Below are 16,212 nucleotides of genomic sequence, written 5' to 3' on the forward strand. Positions count from 1 at the left end.
AACCACCAAAATCGGAGTCCTCCTCCTGTGCTGGGGGATCCCAGAGAGCCGCGCTCTGGCCGGGCAGCGTGGGGACTCCACCTCCCGCCATCAGCTGAGGGGCTGCCCCCCTCCTGCGGGGCGCCGGGCACTCCGTCCCACGCGAGCTCCCGTCGCTCAGGTGCACTCAGAACCCGGGACAGCACTCCTGTGGCGGGGCAGGCCACCGACGCGGTGACCGTTCCCCTCCCGGGGCTGCCTCTTCTCTCCAGCCCGACGGAGCGGAGCCCCGCGGGGCGCCCAGCCGGGCTCGGTGTGGCGACGGCGCGGGGGGAGCGGTTGAGGGCGGAGAGGTGCCCGGCGGGCCGGGCCGTGGCAGGCCGGGGGCGGGCGCAGGAGGATGCTGAGGCCGGCGAGCGGGGCGCAGGCTGACGCAGCGGCGGCCCCAGCCGCGGCGGCGGGCGGGCGGATGGCGGGCGGGCGCGGGGCGCCGCGGGACTGAGGGGCGGCGCCGCCGCCGCGCCGTGCCGTGCCGTGCCGTGCCGCGGTCGGCCGGGCGCCGCTGCAGGCTGGCCCCCTGCGGTTGCCTGAGGGGCGGCGGCGGGCGGGCTGCCGGCATGATCCGGTTCCGGAGCTCCAGCATCAGGTCGCTGAGCCCGGAGATGAAATGCACCGTGCGGCTGCTGGACGACTCCGAGATCTCCTGCCACATCCAGGTGCCGGCGGGGAGAGGGGCCGCGGCGGCGGCGGGGCGGCTCGGCGGGCAGCGGGCCGGGCCGGGACTTGGGTGGCGGCTGCCCGGCGCGGAGCCGGTCGCAGGGCCCGGGCGGCGGCTCCGCTCCGCTCGGCGCGGCAGCGGCGAGGGCGGCGCCGGAGCTCTCCGCACGCCCCGTTCCCCTGCGCGGAGCTCCGCGCACCCGAGGCTTCCCCGCCACCTCCCGGCGCTGCGCCACGGCGTTGCACCGCAGGGCGCGGAGCCCGCCCGGCAGCTGCTGAAGGCGCGGGGTCCGCGGTGCTCCGGCACCCCCAGCACGGCGTCCCCGCGGGCAGGAGCAGCCCGCTGGGCTGCGGCGGCCCGGGCGGGAGGGAGAGCCCGGCGGCGCCGCCCCGTCCGGCGGCGCGGTAACGGAGCGGCGCGATGGGCGCGGAGGTGGGGTGCTGGGGGCACCTGCTCTGCGGAGCCCGGAAAGCCTTGCCCTGGGAGGAAGGCCCGCGGCATGCGGTGTCTGCAAACGCCGTTACTGAGATAGCGGGCAGAGTTCAAAATGAAGCGCTGCTTCCCCTTCCTCTTCATTCAGGGTAAAAGATAACTTGCAGAAGGGTTTTCGGTGACAGAAGTTGCGCAGTTGGAAAGAAAGAAACTTTGCTGTAGTCCCTCTTTGTAATTGCCTAGTCCCTTTTTATTCCTTCAAGTAGTAATGATAAGGAGGTGAAGAGTAAGGAGTCTCTGGATTTCTGGCAGAGCTGCAGTGTTTGTAGTGTGTAAAAGCAGGTGTGTTTTAGGTGTTCTAACCACCCAAACTCTGATGCAGTATGGAAGTCTTAGTGATTCTTAAACTGCAAGTGTTAGAAACCACGTCAGTCTGTTTGACATTTTTATGGCATTCATAGAACCACTGAGATGAACTGGGCATCCAGATTGGAAGATGTGAGTGGTCTTTTGGGAACTTGCTTGTCACGGTTGCTCTTTCTGTCGCTTCGGTAGTTATGAATTATAAATGGCTTTAAATCAAGTTGGTGGTCCTGTACAAAGACCAACTGCAAAAATCAAGTGCCATGAGGTGCAAGGTACATTTCTGCCTGGACCAAATTCTGGGTTTTATTAGTTCCAGTGGAGCCATTTAATAGTGGAATAGACTAGAATAGAATATTTCAGTTGGAAGGGACCTACAACGATCATCTAGTCCAACTGTCTGACCACTTCAGGACTGACCAAAAGTTAAAGCATGTTGTTAAGGGTATTGCACTCTCAGGCATGGGGTATTGACTACCTCACCAGGAAACCTGTTCCAGTGTTTGACCACCCTCTCAGTAAAGAAATGTTTCCTAATATCAAGTCTGAAACTCCCCTGGCACAGTTTTGAACCATTCCCACACATCCTGTCACTGGATCCCAGGGAGAGGTGATCAGCACCTCCCTCTCCACTTGCCCTCCTCAGGAAGCTGTAGAGAGCAATGAGGTCACCCCTCAGCCTCTTTTTCCCCAAGTTGGACAAACCCAGAGTCCTCAGCAGCTCCTCACAGGACATGCCTTTCAGCCCTTCCACCAGCTTTGTTGCCATCCTCTGGATAATTCAAGGAGCTTCTTAAATCGTAGGGCCCAGAACGGCACACAGCACTCAAGGTGAGGCTGCACCAACGCTGAGTACAGCGGGATAGTCGCCTCTTTTGCCCGGCTGGTTATGCTGTGTCTGAGGCACCCCAGGATGCGGTTTGCCCTCCTGGCTGCCAGGGCACACTGCTGGCTCACACTGAGCCTGCTGCCGACCAGCACCCCCAGATCCCTTTCTGCAGGACGGCTCTCCAGCCACTCCTCTCCCAATTTGTACTTGTGTACTGCTTAACTCTCAAACAGCATGTAGCCTGGAAGTAACAGGAAATTGTTGAAATGTCTTGTACCTTTATCATTGTAGTGGTCTTGTTAATGAATAGCATGGTTGTGAGATCATAGCTTTAATGAGTAGGAAGTAGAATGGGCTTCAGAATCTTTTCTCAGAGATTAATACAAGTTTTGCATAACTTCTTTGGCATCTTTAAAAGTTAGTCTCTTTAAATGATGAATTTAAATTTAGCATCTGAGATGATGTCATTACAGCTCTGTAGATTTATAGTGCTCAGCAGATTTACATGTGCTAAGAGTATGCCCTTGGCTGCCCACAGGGTAGAAAAAAATAGTCATTACTTTAGGTGTTACATTGTGCAAGGTGAGGTAATGAGCTCAAAACCAGTTGAATCCTATTGCATCCATGTGGCTCATTCTATGTGTAATGCATGCAGAGGAAAAGTGTTTTATGCCACAGTTGAAAATGTTTTAACTATTATAGTTCTAAGCGTAATCCTGAAAATTTAATCCTGTTGTAAACTCATCTAGAACTTGTTTTCCTTAGTGTGCATACTGACCAAAAATATTTGAAAGCTGGAAATGACTCCTGCTTTCATTCCCCTAGGATTTTTAGGTACTGAAATTCTAAACATCAAAATGCAGATCGTAGTATGAGGAATCATACCGCTCTTGGTCACTTCAGCAGAAACATGCAATTAATGATGACATTTCATAGTTCTGACTTAACCTTTCACTCTTTCCTGTGTCACATGCTTCAAACTGTTTAGTCTTATCTACAGATAGCTACCCGCTACCTATCACTGTATATACAGAGGACATATAATTTAGTTGTATAATTTATTTATCCTCTGGCATGTACATAGCTGATAAGACACTAGAATAACAAATCCCGAACCACTCAACTTTTTGTCTTTAGCCTCTTGATCAGATCTGTATTTGAACTTAATGATGTGGACAAAACTTTCTAGGAGCTTTCACAATGCTACAGTTTTATTTTTCAATGGAGAGAAAAAGAAGTTGTGAGTTAGTTGCGTATCACTGCATATTAAATGGGATAAAATAGCCCAGATGATGTGCTGCTGGGTTAACAGCAGAGATGCCAGGGTTGTGCCAGCTGGAACATGTTGGACAGCTGTGTTTTGGTCATTAAGAGGATAAGAAAGCCTAATTCTGCAACACTGAGAAATGCCAGCAGAGTCTCTTAAGGACATGGGATACAGGAAGCAATAGTGACGACTAATATTCTAGCTGTGCATTTTCAGGGGAAAATGAGGAGAAGTACGCAGCTAGTCTAGTTGGTGATGTATGTAGCTGATGATTTGCTGTATTTTAGTGCACTGAGTTTTGCCAAACCCTACTTTTTCAGGTGTATCTTTCCAGGAGTTGGATTGCTTACGTGGCCTAGTATCAGAGGGCCCCAGTGCCACTTCAGTGCAGAGATGTCCGCTAACTTTGTCTTTGGGCATGCACTGTAGATCTTTGGCCCTACAAAATGTGCAACCACAATTGTGTTACTCAGCTAACACTGGGAGATAGCATTAGGAAAAATAAGTGGGAGGAGAGGTATTTAGGTGCTACATATGTGTGTATTTTTTTCTCTTGCTGTGTAAATTGCATAGTGTTTAGGTTGGAAAATAAAATTTTCTTTTTACTATTAAAATTCTTTCAAAGCAGTGTTTCATCAAGGCTAATAGAGCTAGCTTTTGGAAATTACATTTTATAGCATTTTATAGCAAACAGTCTAGTGACAGCATATGGGGTGGTGTGGGGAGAATCAGAGATGAGTCTCGCTTTTGCAGGCTCCAGCCAACTAGTTATTGAGCTGTGCAGCTACCATGTAGGTCACCAAGTTGCTCAAGGCTAGGTTTGCAGCTCAAAGGTCAGGATTCAGTGTGTCATCCTCCTCATCAGAGAGACTTCATTACTGCAAATCAGCTGAAATGATGACAGTCACAGGAAGGGGCTGGAGCCTGAGGGATGCTTAACTAATTCTTATGATGACATTTATTTTCCTATGTTTTTTATTGGTTTCTGAAGCTTCGCTTGGACCCATATCTTGGGCAGTCTTACAGCAGTAGCAGGGTGAAGTTGTAGTGGCAGAGCTAAAATGGAGAGGTTATGAAAAACAGCCTGAAGGACCAGTGGCCACTGTCTGTTTCCATGTGCAAGTGAGAGAGGTGACCTGCTTGTGCAGCCTGCCTGATAAAGCACAGAACCAAGGTGTGAAAGAGGGCAATGGGGGAAGTAGGTCTTCAAAACTACTGGAAATGTGTCTGGAGAAGCAGGAAGACCTCCTTTCTGGAGGTACTAATGAGATATTTATTTTCTGAGTCATTGATATAACACTTTATTCCCGTTTTTGCAGGCTTCATGCAATAGCTTCACGCATCTAATTAACCTTTTAGTAACAATAGCCTAAACATCTTAAATAGTAAGGATTTTTTTTTCCCTGTCTTATTCTATAAGATTACTTGTGCTTATTTCAGTTGTGAGTAAAGTTAACTGTCAAGGTCCTGTTATGGTAGACTTACTAAATATGTAAGTGGTGCTACTGACATGCTTTAAATAAGGCATGGGCTTCAGTATACCTCGTTTAACTGAAGTGAGTACTACTACTGCTACTTTAACTTTTTTATAAATTTGAGTAAGTGTGCATTAGTAACCATTATACTCTAAATTTCGTTCTCTATATGAGGTTAATAAATTGTAAACTCACTCTAAAAAAATGCTACATTTAATATATTACTTAATTTTTATAAATTTTATAAATTTTTATATTAATAGAAGTTTTACTTTATTCCTTGAGCTGTTCAGGTCCAGCTGTGCAAAACTGGAGATAAGGTTGGCACGAATTAGTTTTTTTTCTCAGCTGGAGCTTATTATTGACAGTAGTAGTGAACTTTGCTGTCTGTGTGTTTATTTGTAGAAATACTGTGTGACTGGATCTTCTTGTGCCTCAGCCTGTATGTAAAATTGTGTAGTGATGGGGCCTTTATAATGACAAAGGTTTTGCTTTGTATGAGCTTTCCCAAACAAAAATCTATATAGATATCCCCCAAAATATCACCTGGCTACACTACTGATTAATTTATTTTTTAATGTATCTGAATTATTGATTGTTGTTTTAAAGAACAAACTTGAATTTCTGTGTGTGTCCAGCTTTTGAACAAGGAAAGACAGAATTTTTTACAAATGCATTAGAAATCAGGAAGAAAACAAGCGGAGCAAAGCTTTGGTTTATTTGTGGTCTGTTCTTAGACGTTTTACCTTTTTTTTTGCATGAGTGAAAATGAGGGTGACAAAATCTGAGAAGGCTCATTTCTTTCTCTAGCTGATTGTCCAATAGTGTAAGATGGCCTTGTGTCTTTTTAATCTTAATTCAGGGGTGGTTTCTGTGCAGTTTGAATACCTTTGCCTGTAGTTTGACCAATAATTTACTAGCCTAACTTCCCCCCCCCCCCCCCCCCCCCTATTAAATGTGACATACACTGTCCTGTTAAGTTCTTGTTGTAGCACATAGATCACTGGAAACTTTCTTTCTTACTTAATATTTTCTGCTTGATCTGTGTCTTGCAGGCAGATGCTAAATTTAATAGAAATCTGGTAACCAAAGAACTCTCTTTAAAATTCCCATCCCTCAGTAAAGTGTAAAAAACAAAACAACATGCCGAAGCAGGCTGTGAGGTAAAAGAGTAGTGACTATGAGTCTGACTGTGAAGATATGCTGAATGTTGACAGTTTGGAAAAGTAAGTGGGAAAGGGAAGGTAGCGTGAACATAAAAAGAGCAGAGGCCAGAGATGAGAAGGCTGCAGAGAATAATGACTGTGGAAGGGGAAAGGTTAAGGGATTACGTAGACAGCAGGCAGGAGATTTAGTGAATTTATATTTATCCTGTAAGCGATGTCAGAACCGTAACCAGCAAGCGCCTTGAGCTGCTGGGATGATGCTATAATGGTTCAAGATAGAAAGATGAAATAAGGATGGGGATGCAAGTTAGGATGACTTCTTTGCCATGTTCTGTTGACACATTTTAGAAACTGTGTACTAGGGCTTGTATTCCTGACTTCATGCTTGAGCCTCTAATTGTACAAGTTGCAATAGGTACTCTTAGCAAGAGTTTCAGATGAGAAACCTTTCTAATTAAGCTAAGCCTATCGGTTAAAGCTGCCTCTGTTGCAGTTTTGTGTGTTTGATTAAATTTGCAGTAACGTGTTTTTGTTTCAGCAGCACTATGGATGTGCTCTTTGCTTCTTCCAGGGCTGAAAAGGAAAAAGGAGTAGAAAGTGCTACTAAAAAGTTACTAGGGTATTGGGAGTTCTCATTACAAAATTGAGAAATTAATTGTCTTAATGGATTTTGCTAAGTGTTTGTGAAGCTCAGTATTTGCTTAATATTGGTTTCTGTATCTCTGGTAGGGGAAAGGCACGTATCTGTGTGTAATACGGGTTGCTACCGATTCGCAAGTTGCTGTTCTTTCTTGTTATTCGTAAGTGAAAATAGTTACAAAGTTGGTTTATGCAGGACTTGATCCAATATTTACTAAACTGGAGCTGAACTGCTTTTGTGTTGGATAAAACTTATTAATGATGTTATTTTTTTTCCACACTCCATGTTGTCTGATTAATGAACAAAATCTGAAAATTCTCTATCCTGAAGGCAATGATCTTGCCTTTCATTTTAATTGTGTATTTCCTGTGTATTGCAATTGGCATTGTAATTAATGTCTGATTGCTACCAAACAAAGGTGGAGGAACTTAGATGTGTGCTTAAGGACTTGCCCGATCCTGGGTTGAAGGTGAATGTATATTTCAGTAAACATACAAACAGTAAACATACAACAACAATGTGTATTTCAGTAAACATACAAACAGTGAAGATGATAAGTATTTTAATATATTGATGATGATTCAGTGTGGAGGAAAAAAATATGAAAAATGCAGGTATCCTTAGGCAAAGCTAGCTAGTTAACAGAGACAAGCTAAAAGAATAGTTCCTGATTTAAAATGTAAGTATAATTTTTTTCACTTTTACCCACTTTTTCTTACAGCTTTGAGTAAAAATTTTTACATTATTTATTCTCATGCATGTTTGGATGCTGACTGAACAGTGGGGGTCGAGCTGTAGTACTAATAAAAGGTAACGGGAAAATCAATAAGACGATTCAGCACAGTTTAGACCTCAAAGTGCAAATCATCAGTTCGATCCCATAAGGTGGAAAGTGGCTCCTGTGAGAGCCTCTTTTTGCTAGCAGGAACTTCATACGCTGTTTTGTCTTGAAAGGACTTTTGGCACCTCATGAGGCTTGCACGTTGAGATGCTCTGGTCTGTCTAGGCACCTTCAGTGCACTTATACAGATCAAATATAGGAGGCAGCCAAGAAACGATCATTTGACAGAATTAATTGACCTAAGATTAGAGCCAAAATGAGTCATTGGTGAGGAAGTACTGCATTTCCACTTTTTGGTTGCATTTGCCTAGATTGAATTTTCTGTATAGGTCAGGAATGGTTTAATAATGTATGTCAATGTTCCTGAAATTACCTTTAACAGAAGAAGAGATTAGTGCCTTTTCTATGGGAGAGTGAAATAGGGAGTCTGGATTTTGCCTGTATGGTCGCTGCTGGTCCCCTGGAACAGACAGTATATTAAAAACCCAAGATTTAAATGCTTCGGTTAAAGAATGAGAGAAATGGCAGCTGATTTTTCTCTTCTCTCTCAAAAAAAGCAGGTGTGTTGGTAGGACTTGTTTTATCACTTTCGGTGATAAAATGCTTGTTTTCTATAGTGCTTCTGGGTGTTTTGGCTTATTAAATCAAACATACTGAAAATGGCTCTCTTAATCTTCTTATTCTATATCTCTCTTTTTGCACTTCCCTCCCCACTCCCCAGTGTAGATAATATCAACCTGTTGGCAAGATTCATAATGTCCAGATAATCTTTCTCTCCTTTTCCTGTTAAAGTCAAGCTGTCACCAGATGAGTTCTGCTGTGTCTTTCCTTGCTGCATGTGGAAAAAATCTCCACACAGTTCTTCCTCCAGCTGAGGCTGCTTGTCTGTTACTTCATTGTTTGCTTAAATACAGCTTCATTTTTCTCCTTAGCCTTGCTTTCTCAGAGACCCTTTCTAGACCTTACAAATCCTCTTTTTGTTCCTATTGGATTACCTTGTTCTCACTTCGTTTTAATTCTTTGTCTGATAGTGAAAACACAATTGTAGTAATTCAGCAGTAATTAATACTAAATCTTTTTCTTTCTGGCATAAAACTAAAAAAAAAAAAAATCACCACTCTTTTCTTCCTTCACTCCACTGCGGGCAGTTTATTTTATCCTTTCCAACTACAGATATTCAGTTCATAAAAGTGTTCCCATTTTCCTCTTTCAGGGTTTAACACTTCATTTTTGATGGAGGTGTGTTGATAATCACCTCTTGCCATTTCAGTGTGCTGTCAAGATAGATGCAGCTCTCCAGCTCCATCAGTAGCAGGCCAAGTGTGAATAATAATCATGCTATTCATAGTAGCTGTTTATGGGAGTTACTAAGAAACTCCATTAAGGACCAAGGGATGAAGAATGCACTGTTACATTTAGAGGAAAAGTTTCTCCTGACTGAAAATAATGCTGGAAACTTGAGATAAAATGCATCATACCAATCTGTGTAAGGTTAAGTATAGCATAAAATTTTTCAGGGTTGCTCACAGCCAGAAATGAGAAGGTATGGGCTGTATACCATGAGATTTTTTCAGCGGAAGTGTTCACAAACAGAAAAAACTGCAATAATTGGAAATCTGACCGGTCAAGATAGTTGCAGGAAAAACCATAAGCACTAAGTGGCTGAAAAATTATTGTTCTTTAAACTTTCTTTGGAAAAATATTACAACATTTTCATTAAAAACACTTGTTATTTTTCCCTTGTTTGCTTAAACCCCAGGAAGAAGTAAACAATCTGGTTTGAAGACGTACTTTGCTCCTTGCAAACATACTATCTCACAATGATATTTTTCCCCATAGCAACTGTCTTTGGAAGAGAATTGTGCTTAAAAAAAAAAAAATCAAGATTTGAACCTGGCCATTTTTTAACCTGCTGTTGTAATATGTAAACGTGCTACAAAACAGCACATGTTGCAAAGGTAACTTCGGGTATTTCTGACAATACTGTTTAAAACCTTTTGCATACAGTCAGTCTGTATGCCCACTTATTTTGGTCTTTCACCCAGCTGCAACAAAAGCAAAAAAGAAATAAGATTGCAAAATGAAAACAAACAAAAAATTCCCTCATCCCCCCCCCAAGCCAAACAGTATCAGGAGAATTTACAACAGGACTTAATAATTTATTAAATATAAAGAGATCAGAAAGCAGTCACAATTTCAAGTTAATGATGAAATGCTGTGGAAGTTGATGCGTAAAGTTCAGGTGTAATGGTGTATTTGTGTTATTTCCAGGCACAGAGGCTAGTCATGCATTTTTGTCTCCAAGAGAGTGTCTGCATGTGAACTGCCTTTGGGAATGGTTCCTGGAACCTTCTATCTGCTGGGGGATGCCTGGGAACTGGTTAGCAAGAATGCTAATTGGCACATCTTGGAGTTTTGTCAGGCAATGCCCTAACAGTTTGCTATCATGGGTGGTGGATTTCAACACCCCAAAATGGTTGGAGGGTTTTAGTAGTTATAGTAGGGAAGGAATCCCTGTTTTCAGAAGGAAGATGAAAAAAATATTTTCAAAATGACTAAAGATGTGTTCTGTAGTTCAGATACTAAAATGTGAAATGATAACTGTTCATAACACTTCTAAGTGGAAAATCTGAAGTGTCGTGTGGAGCATCTTAAACAGGTGGTGGTAGTTAAAAACTAGTAGCAGCACTGGTTTTAATAGGTGCTTACAAAATAGCTGTGTTTAGGATCTGTGGCAGTAATTTTGGATTTGAACCTGTAATCTCTTCTGGGATGACAGATTCTTGATTTTTTTTTCTTTTTTTTGAATGCTCTTAACGAAGAGCCTAATACAAAAGTATGCTGCAGGATCAGGACATCAGTTGGTGGTGGGTTTTTGGTTTTGGTTTTGTTTTTACAGACACAAACTCCAAGCCCTGTTGTGGAGTGAGAAATGAGATGTGGTGATTTCTTTGAACAGTGATTGCAAAAATACAGATGAGATGCCCTGTGGGGTGCTGTACATGCCACAGAGATGCTACAGAACATACTTTTAATCCTATTTCTTTAGGCTTTTCAGAGTAAAAGCAGCTGATCCTTCACTTTCACTCCGTTGCTTTAAAATTGGGTAACAGATCAATACCTTGCAGTGGGAGAGTGATGTTTGCTCTTGCCTTAGATGGGACAGTTACCTGGAGTGCAGTTTGAACTCTGAAGCTGTGCAGTGGCAGCCTGAATTTAGGTGACTTGAAGGGTTTGTCTCAAGACATTCAGTGTGCCAATAGGTGGAGTGCACCAAACACACCTACCCGGCTTGCTCCTGCTCTGTGCGAATTTTCTTTAGCTGCATCCTGGGAAAAGGAAGGAAACAGCAGAGGCTTTTACAGACGGTGTTGTGAGTGATTCAGCGTGCAGACGGAGCCATTCACATGAAATCGCTCCAGCAGCTCGCGGTGCCCCTGCCAGTTGCTAAGTGCAGATCCAGGGAGGCTTTTCTGTTTTGACTGGAGAATCCACTCATGCTGCCAGGATTTCCGGATTAGTTCTCTCATATGGTCTGGCAGTTGGTACTTTACAGCCACCAGAGCGACGAAGACTTGAGCGCGAATCATCAGTCCCCAGACCAAACCATGCTGCTGACTCGTGGGCATTAAAGCAAAAAGAGTGGCACATCTAAGTAAACAGCAAAAAATGTACACAGTTTCAGGAAAATGTGGTCAGGACAATTCTGGTTATTGTTTTCTTCATGGAGTACATGCACCAAATAAGTAGCAATTTTCATCCTGTAGCTTCTTGGGAATCAGAGGCTGGTTTGTAGAGTTTATGGTGTAATTTCAGGGAAAGGGCAGTAAAGGAATGCTTAATTCGTGTTGTGGTGATGAGATCACACAGAGTAATTCATGTAGTTGGCCTGAGTTTTAACTGAAGTAAAGGGAGGGAAAATACTACTGTAGAAGAAGAAATTCCAGGAGCTGGATGCTTGTGTGTGTGTGTGTAAGCCAGCAAGACTCCAGTTGTGTAGAGATTTCAGCAGTTATGTGGTACCTTGCAGAAATGGCAGTACTGACTACACCTTTCCAGTGTTTGCACCTGTTTTTTGTTTTATTCTGTTAGTTAGAAACTTTCCAGTGAAAGAACACGTAGTTCATAAATCTATGATCTCAACTGCTAAGGTAATTTTTACTCCTCTAATCTGTTTCCCTGTTTATTTTCTACTTCACGTTTGCTTTAGGGTGTCAAGAGGTGAGCTCTGTTGCATTAGGTTTGCATAAATAACTTGCCAACTCCCTGCTCTGTTAGAGGTTTGTGCAGTTTGTGAATGTAGCAAGAACCACAGGGTTGAGTTGGATTGGGGCAGAAGGGGAAACACAATTTGTAATTCTTCTCTTCAGACCCACTGTTTTTTATTTCTCCTCCAGCCTTTCAGCAACTCTTAGCTTACTGCCCTCTCCATCGTGAAGATATTAATACCATGCCTAAACCCAGACTCCTGCAATACCCTCTGAGGTCATCATCCAACTCACCAGTTGCATCACTTTTTCATTATCCCTTTCTTTAGTCCTCCAGACAGTTTTCAGTCCTTTTCGCAGGGCTTATATTTGTGGTACTTCTAAGTTACTATTTCTACTTTTTTTTTTTTTTTTTTAAGTAGGGCAATACACTGTGTTGGAGACAGAGCAGAAACCTAGATCTGTTGAAAAACATCATTACCTTATTTGCTGATTCCTGTAATTATTTCACAGAGAATATTCAAAGAATTGCTATAGTTTCACACTAATCATTGCTTACTTTTGTCTCACTGAGTTTTTTTCCCCCAAGGTGCATTTTTTGTTCATCATTTTGATGATGGAGATAGTGTTTGGACAGTAATTACCAGAAGTACTGGTTTTTGAAGTTTCATGCTATATTTTGTATTTTGGTGGTGGGTTTTTTGACTTAGGGGGGGAGGGGGGCAGTCTTTTGTAGTTTACTGTCTCAGTGAATTATCTCGACTCACTTGTTATGATTTTGTTGCTCTTGGTAACATACTCTCTGCACAGGGTAATGTATATATCTGTGTGTTTGTATACATCCTGTAACTTCCCTGTAATGGTCTGTGTACTTGTAAGGCTTTTACAGTATCCTCATTGTTTGTATGTCTTCTGCTAACTGCAAAGTGTAATGATTAGGTCTTACAACAACCATGTTGTACTTAGAAACTTCAGTTTCTTCACCTTCTTGCTCATTAACTAATTTATTCTTACCAACTTAATTTCTTTTAATCTGTTTTAGTCAGAAAAATCTTTTCATGGTCTGCTAGGCTGACCCCTCTCAACTCATATTACATTTTTTTCTGTCTTTTCCAAAGCCTTAATGTAATGTACGTATTTTTAAATTGAGATCCAGCACTTTCAGTCTTTATAATACAGAGATTTGCCCATTCTTTATATTTTCACTGTTGTGTGAAATTCTGAATGATACTGGGGTGGTTCAGGAATAACATTCAGAAATGTTTCTGTGTCCGGCAGGGGTTTTCATACTGTATGAGGAAACAAATAATTATTGAAAACTAAATCTCCCTCCCTAGATGAATTTCCTGTTAAAACTCAGCACTGCTAACATACTCTTCTGTATGAATATTCACATTTTTTTGTTTGGTTGGTTTTTATGTTAGAATTTACTTAGACATTCTGGCTTGTTTCCAGGAAATGATACAGTTTTCTGTCATGAGGTGCTAAATAGTTCAGTGGATAGCTTGAGTCCTGAAAAAATAGACACAAACTGAATGATTTTTTATTCATGGTTCCAACATCTGTCTTTTTACCGTTCTTTTTTACTCTGTGAGTAGTTACGCTGTTGTTGCTTTGTGATCAGAGCTATCATTGTAATCCAAAAAACTCAAGAGAGTTGTATTTAATTTTCAGTTTTTCCATATATAGCTGGTATTCTGAGGACGGAATAACTTCTGTTGCATTTGATGCATTTCCATTAACATACTTTTAAGAGCTCTGGCTAGCTGTATGTGGGTTTAGGTGCCTTCTCCTTCTTTCTTCTTCTCCCCACCATCCACAGATGGAACTTCTGGTCATTTTGAGGGCAACTGATTTCTAATAGTGATTTTGGTGCCCTCCTTCTGCTTAGCTGGGCTGTGCTTTGGTGGTACTCCAAGAAGGATGAAAACTACCAGGTGTTGGCAGGTATGGACCAAGAGGTATATATCCTCCTTGACTTCCAGGCAGGTTGTTAGTTATGCCTATGATGTCCTCACTTTTCTTCTGCCCCAGACTGACTTCTGTGGTTCTCTTGCTTGCTGCCTGTCTCATTATTATTAGTGTTATTTGTAAAACCTCTTTGCTTTCAGTCTTGGCCACACAGGTAATCTGTTGAGGAGGGAATGTCTTTTTTCTGTTCACTGCATCAAAGTGGGTTTTTTCCTTCTCTTCTAGTTTCTATTTTTTCAAAAGAACAAGCAGATAGGCACAGTGACATGTAAATCCTTTTGGAAATTCCTAATTCTCTGACTTGACAGTACTCAGAGATGACAAGAACAGCCATATTCATGGTGAACCCTCAGAGCTGTTTGTGCCCTACGTAATGTTTGGGACTTTTCCTTAGAGATACAGAAGGAATTGCATTTCCTAACCTATCTCTGCCTCCTCTGTCTTCAGAGGATTCACTGCTTACGCAGAAACCAAAATGTTTGCTGGAGGAGGTTTCTGAGTGTTTCATCTTGCAGGCTGAATGACGAAGATCAAGTTTATGAATCCAGGGGAAAGCCAGTTTAACAAATTCTGTCTTCCTGTTGTGTCCATACATATTTGATATTGCTTTGTAATTAAAATTAGATCTGCTTCTACAGAATATTGTTTTTCTCATTTTGAACTATGAATTCCTTTCCTTATGCATTCCTGAAACAGAAAAGCTAAATGTATGCTTAAAAAAAGGGGGAAATAAAATGGAAAGTACTGTCCTGAAGGTGCACTGGGATTCTTGTTGCAGTATTTCTTTGCAGAAATATCCTGAGTTGAGTTTTCTTGCTGAGAGAGGTTTCTGCTTTATGAACAAGATAATTGTATATTTCTGTTCAAACATCATTCTGACATGTTTCATGACTGCAAGATATTTTACGCACTCACTGGAATAAACACCACACAGGACTGTTTCAGTCACTTAGTCAATGGATAATGTTGGGCCTGCTTTTACACATCTTTCAGCTAAACCAGAGATCAAAACTGAAACTCCAGCACTTGAGGGCATGTGGGGAGAATTTTTGATGCTCTGGAGGAAAGTCAGCCTGTAAAGCTTTAATGAGTGCTCCTTCATCTCTGCAGATTTTGCTTTAATGGGTGCCAGATCTGCTGTAATATTGATGACATCCTTCACCTCTTTAATGGCTCGAACATTACAGAGCCAATGCTGGTAGTCTAATTTTGTTCTTTATGGTAGGGAGGCCACAAATGGTGAAGATTGCATGTAAGGATGTGAACTATAACTACAAATTTGGCATGCTTTCTGTTAAGTGAATGAAAAATATCTAAAACTGATTTTTGTGCACTGGACACATCCCATGGCTTAGCTGGCATGAGAAATTTTATTAAGCAAATTCTGGAACAGCTCTCTGACAGTGAGGCAATTAATAAAGTGTTGCAAGATATAATGGTAAAGTCACATTTTGAGCAACTGCTCTTATTCCCAGGAAAATATGAGAGTGTGTGGATGTACAAATCGCCTGTTGCTTTCTGTCCATTTTGGTCTGTGTGGTCTGGAGTTTTGGTGAATGGCAGTTAGAGCGCAGCAGTAGTTGGTGAAAAATTAAACGGGTAATACAAATGTTTAGCCAGACTGAGCAGCAGTGGTGTTCAGGTTTACTGGTTTACAGTCTGGGATTGAAAATGCCTGAATGGGGCTGCGATGACCCATGGTCATAGTTAGGGTTGCTCCTGGACTGATGTGGTCCAGTCCCTCAGAGAAATAAGAGGTGCTCTCCATGCACCTCTTAGGACTTTTTGTGGTTGTAGTGGTACCGTTCATCCCCAAATGTCTATTTATAGTGTTCGTATAAGGCATGCTGAGAGTTGTGTTTCTGGATTTTAAGGATAAAAACTGTTACTGGGAGAGAGGTTGTAATGGAAGGTGTTTGATTTGGAACACTTTATGAGTTCTGCAAGAATGACTACAAACTACCCAAATCGGGGATAGAAACATTAATGCTCTCCTCTCTGTACATGTAGATACATTCCCATGGGAACATTTTCCCTGAGATTCCTAAGAAGCATTTAGTTCCTCAGGTGACTGTGTGGGCTGGAGTGTCTTGCAGTGAACTAGAACTTGTCTGTTGCAGAGCTCATGAATGAGAATGTGCTTTGCTATGTGTAGTGTGGAAAAATGAATTATCATTCATATTTATTGTCTTCCTCCTGAGCCTCTCCTGCTTTGCAGAGAGGGGAGATGGAGCTTGCATTGATCACAACGTAGCTGTAGCACTCTTCCCAGGTTTGCAGGGTCAGTGTATCTCTACAAAGGAGAGAAGTAGCCATCCAGGCT

General features: G+C 42.4%; 1 protein-coding gene across 2 annotated transcripts in view; it reads left to right on the plus strand.

Moving 5' to 3' along the window:
• Positions 1-489: 489 nt before the first annotated feature.
• FRMD3 (FERM domain containing 3) overlaps positions 490-16,212 on the plus strand; it is a 149,023-nt gene continuing 133,300 nt past the window's right edge. Inside the window, exon 1 of one of the 2 annotated variants that reach the window (XM_074932256.1) lies at positions 490-695. In XM_074932256.1, the coding sequence (XP_074788357.1) occupies positions 597-695 (99 nt within the window). In that variant the 5' untranslated portion in view covers positions 490-596. Of the gene's footprint in view, positions 696-1,235; positions 1,279-16,212 lie in introns of those variants that run through there. The other variant, XM_074932257.1, reaches the window with a different exon arrangement.

The sequence above is a fragment of the Athene noctua genome, chromosome Z (assembly GCF_965140245.1).
Source record: "Athene noctua chromosome Z, bAthNoc1.hap1.1, whole genome shotgun sequence".
Lineage (NCBI taxonomy): Eukaryota > Metazoa > Chordata > Aves > Strigiformes > Strigidae > Athene > Athene noctua.